Genomic DNA, 4,352 nt, shown 5'->3' on the forward strand with positions numbered 1-4,352 from the left:
TCTGTGAGTTTAGGATGTGCGGTGGAAACCTAAGGGCGAATGAGAGCTTCGGAGGGGAAGAAACTTGCAAGAATGTTGTGCAGTTGGGGTGATGGGTTTATTATATCTACGTACAAGTATGCATTTATTGGCGTTTTGTCAAAAATAAAGGACAAGATAATACCAAAAACGATTTGAGCATGTAAACAAGACAGCTGCAAGAGACCAATACTGAAAGGCTTAAGGATTCTCAAAAGAACACAGGACCTGGAATGACAGCTTTCAGGTTGTACAGTTAAGTTATCCAGACAATCAAGTCAACTGTATAATGCAAGCAACACAGGACAATACAACACGACCGGCGAAGCAGTCTCTCACTGGGGGGTGGAGGAAGGTGCTGGGGCCTGGGCTCACTGATGGGAAAGGGGATTAAAATCTCATAAATCCTCCATATCTTTTCTCCATTTCGGGAACTTCCTTTGAGTAACTTTCACCTTCTTCGTCGGAGGGCAGGGAATCTGCAAAGCGCTTGAGGAAGCCGCCATACCTTTTCTGGTAGTCCGTCCACCACTCCGGGCGACCCACTCTTCTCATGAAGCCGCCGTACCGCTTCTGCAGCTCCTTGGCTTCGTCTTCCAGCTGGGGGCTTCTCTTTAAGCCTCTCATGAAGCCCCCGTATCTCTTGCTCACGTCTGCGTCATCCCTGCCCTCCTGGTGGGGAGCCCCTTCTCGCTGGTTCCCCTCTCCCAGCAGCTCTTTCAGCAGGTCGGAGGGATTGCCTATGGAGTCGTCTTCCTCCGTATCCTTCTTCATGAAGCCCCCGTATCTCTTGCCAAGGATTTCACCTCCATTTGCCTCTTCCTCCGGCTCCAGGGGGTACAGCTCATCCATCTTCTTCATGAAGCCTCCATACCTCTTCATGAAGCCCCCGTACTTCTTGGCAAGCAAGCGGTGGTCCTCCTGTTTGCCGAGGGCACTGTTGCCGTCTGGAGGGAGCTCCAGCTTGGACAGCTGCAGAAGCTCCTTGCAGGTTTCCCAGGTCTTGAGAGAAGGCAGTTTCCCCTCACATTCCAGTGTGCAAGCCTGGGGAAAGAATTCGATTTAGTGATAAAAAGAGGCTTTTCTGATTTCGTTCATCAAACACATGTTTTTTTTTTTAGACCACTCTATGCTTGCTTTGATGTGGAAACTCCCACATAATGGTCTCATTTTCCTTATTACAACTTTTTGCTGTACTGAACAGGCAAATCAAAGGAAATTCAGAAGGGGAGATTGTGGAGAATTAATGGAATCAAATTAGAATTTTTCTTTGCATTTTAACAGATTGTATATGCTGTGCCCTTGCAATATTGTAAAGATATTTTCCCACCCAATTTTAACCTATAGATGATATTTCCTAGCAATTCAGGGGTTTTTATGGCCCCCTGAAGTCTACTTATAGAGCCCAGTTACCAACCCATGATTTAGACATAAAAAACAGGCATTTTCTGGGGATTTAAAAATATATTGGTAGGGCTTCCCTGGTGGCACAGTGGTTGAGAGTCCCCCTGCCGATGCAGGGGGAGCGGCTGGGCCCATGAGCCATGGTCTCTGAGCCTGCGCGTCCGGAGCCTGTGCTCCGCAACGGGAGAGGCCACAGCAGTGAGAGGCCCACGTACCGCAAAAAAAAAAAAAAAATATATATATATATATATATATGTGTGTATATATATATGTATATTACTTAATATGAAATACACACATATTATTTTCACAATGAAAGGAAGCATTTTATTAGTGCAACAAAATTCTTTAGGGTATATATTTGAGCAGCTCTTAATGATTTATTTATTAATTTTCTTTGTGTCTAAGAAAATTAAATATATGCATATATAAAAATCTAAAGATCTAATTAAAATGGTTCTGTTTTATTCTTGACATCTGATTAAGAAGTCAAACCATCATTAAAAATTTAAGATGTTCAGGTGTCAAGAATATTTCCATCCTAAAATGAAATTTAAATAATCTATTGGCCAAAAATTAATGTTGAATATTTGTATACTGTTACCAAAAGGCTTATAAAAAGGGATTCCTTCAAAAACAAATAATGGCAAATAATCGGAATAGCACAGTCATAGAATGGAAGTGGTGTTAATTTATATGCTCCTGTAGCCGTCTATGAATTTTTGTATTATTCACCCTCTGTGTTAGAGGGTAAATTCAATTTGGACATCAATCATGGCATGCCTGCTCATCTTTGTATCCACCACAGAATGAAGCACAAGTGTCTTTCACGTGCTAGAAACTCAATAAATATGTGTTACATTGATTTTACTACATAGTTCTGGCTAAGCAACCTAATTTCTCATGTGTCTTTTTCATCTAAGTGAAAATTCCAGAGCTGCTATAATTCTAACAATATAGTCATCAACAAGCCTTTTTTCACAGAGAAAATAACAATCCTAAATGTAAGCTTCAATAGAAAACTAACCAGTTAAACAAAAAACAAATCAGAAAGAAAAAAGATGGATGAAGGGGATTGTTACCCCTACTTAAGATGCAGCATTTTTCTCAGAGTTTAAATATAAAGCCCTACTACTTGTCTTGTCAAATGAAGTGGATCAGGTAATCCAATGGAATGAAGAAACATTTAACCTGAAATATACACCTTGGGTTTTGTGGAATCCTTTCCTTAATTTTTGTCCCTGTTTTATGCATCTACATAATAAAATTGCTTCAAAAGCTCTAGTGAGGAGCTGAGCTCTTTGGATTAGTACATTATTCTCTGCCCAACTTAAGTTATCACAGAAGTTCAACAAATTGAGGAGACAGTGCAAAGGAATTATTGGGGGAACTAGTTAAAATGAAGCTTCCTGAGTCCCAACTTCAGAGATTCTGACTCAGTAGAGCAACAGGAGTGATTCAAGAGCACACAGACTATGATTAGAAAGACGGTTCTTTTGACCTTAGATTCCCCCCCAACCCCAAGCCCCTGTGTAATTTATCTTTGCATTGCGGCCACCTCTTTGGACTCCGCCACATCTCCTGTGCCCTCTTCATAGCCAAAGTAAACTGCTGTCTTAGTAGGTGTTACAAAAGCACGTTCTAGACAAGACAGAAGTTGAATTCCAGCATCACTTGCTGTCTGTAAAACGGTGGCTGACCTCTTTCTCTCCAGCCTCCTGCGCTCTCCCTTCCTCCCCTCCCTTTATCCCTTCCCCATCCCATTGCTCTCTCGTACCCGCAAGTGAGGGTCAGGGTCTGAGAGACCTGAGCTTAAAAGGGCTAGAGAAATGACATTCGAATAAAGGCAGCGGAATATCACTAATAAAAAAGTCTATATTCTTTGCGGGAAGGTTGGGAAGATGGCTGTGTGCGGAAGGAGCCCTTGGTGGGCTACGTGAGGAGGCGGGGTAACTGAGCATCTTCCTGGCGGCAGGTGAGACGACAACCCAGTGCTCTCCGAGGTGCTGAAGACAGTACAGCTCGGGGCTCCCGCCTCCCCGGGGTGAAAACAAACTTGGTTTGCTCGGAGACCCCGCCGCCCTTTCCGGTCCCTAGATAGTCACGGGTCCCGAGAGCTACTTGGTCAGCGTTCGGGGAACAGTCGGGACGCCTGGGTCACCAGGGGTCCGCGCCGGCTGTGACCACGAGATGCGCCGCGCGGAGGACCCGGGCTGTCCGCGCAGGGTCGCGGTTACCAGCTCCCGCGCCGCGCGGAACACTCACCAGCGGGTTGAGATCGGTCGGGCGCGCCAGGCGGTAGATGCAGGTCGCGCAGTCCTGGCTGCATTCCGCCCGCACGGTCGCCAGGAGCCCGGGGCCGAGCGCCAACAGCCAAGTGCAGAGTCTCAGGAACCGCGCCATGGTCTGCGGGGAGAGGGCACACGAACTCCGAGCCCGCCCGGGGCGCAGAGCGGCTCCCTGGCAGGGACTCCTCGCGGGGCAGCTGCAACGGGGCGTTCGTCGAGCCCGCCGGGACACTCTTTCCCGGTCCCCTCGCCCGCCTGGGGGACGGCTCCGATCGCCTCGCGGTTCCCGAGTTGTCACTGTCACCCGGACCCCGGGGCGGCCCCAGACACTCGCTCCCTTTCCGGGCGGCCGCTGGCCCGGGCAGGATTCTGGAGGGAACTACGGAGACCAAATTGGAGAGCGCGCCAGCCCGGGGAGGCGCGATATTGACCCGGGTCACATACAAGGAGCGGAAGAAAGTTGGGGAACCCCATGCAACGCAACGCGGAATAAAACGCAGCTGGCGGACGGCCCCAAACCCACACAGCAAGGCGAGCTTTGGCCAAGTTCACTCACGTTGCCACTGTTCCGGGCGCACAGGCTGGTCGGAGAAAGCCGGTGCGGGCGACTCCAGGAGGGAGAGGAGAGCAAGGCAGGCGGGC

General features: G+C 48.1%; 1 protein-coding gene across 1 annotated transcript; it reads right to left on the minus strand.

Annotated features, from left to right (window-relative positions):
* Positions 1 to 408: 408 nt before the first annotated feature.
* Positions 409 to 3,825, minus strand: PENK (proenkephalin; the record flags this gene model as incomplete). Its single annotated transcript, XM_082858406.1, has 2 exons — positions 409 to 1,062; positions 3,688 to 3,825. 2 exons carry the CDS (start codon positions 3,823 to 3,825, stop codon positions 409 to 411), a joined length of 792 nt encoding a protein of 263 aa, XP_082714532.1.
* Positions 3,826 to 4,352: the final 527 nt, after the last annotated feature.

The sequence above is a fragment of the Leucopleurus acutus genome (assembly GCF_964270905.1).
Source record: "Leucopleurus acutus genome assembly, chromosome: 17".
Lineage (NCBI taxonomy): Eukaryota > Metazoa > Chordata > Mammalia > Artiodactyla > Delphinidae > Leucopleurus > Leucopleurus acutus.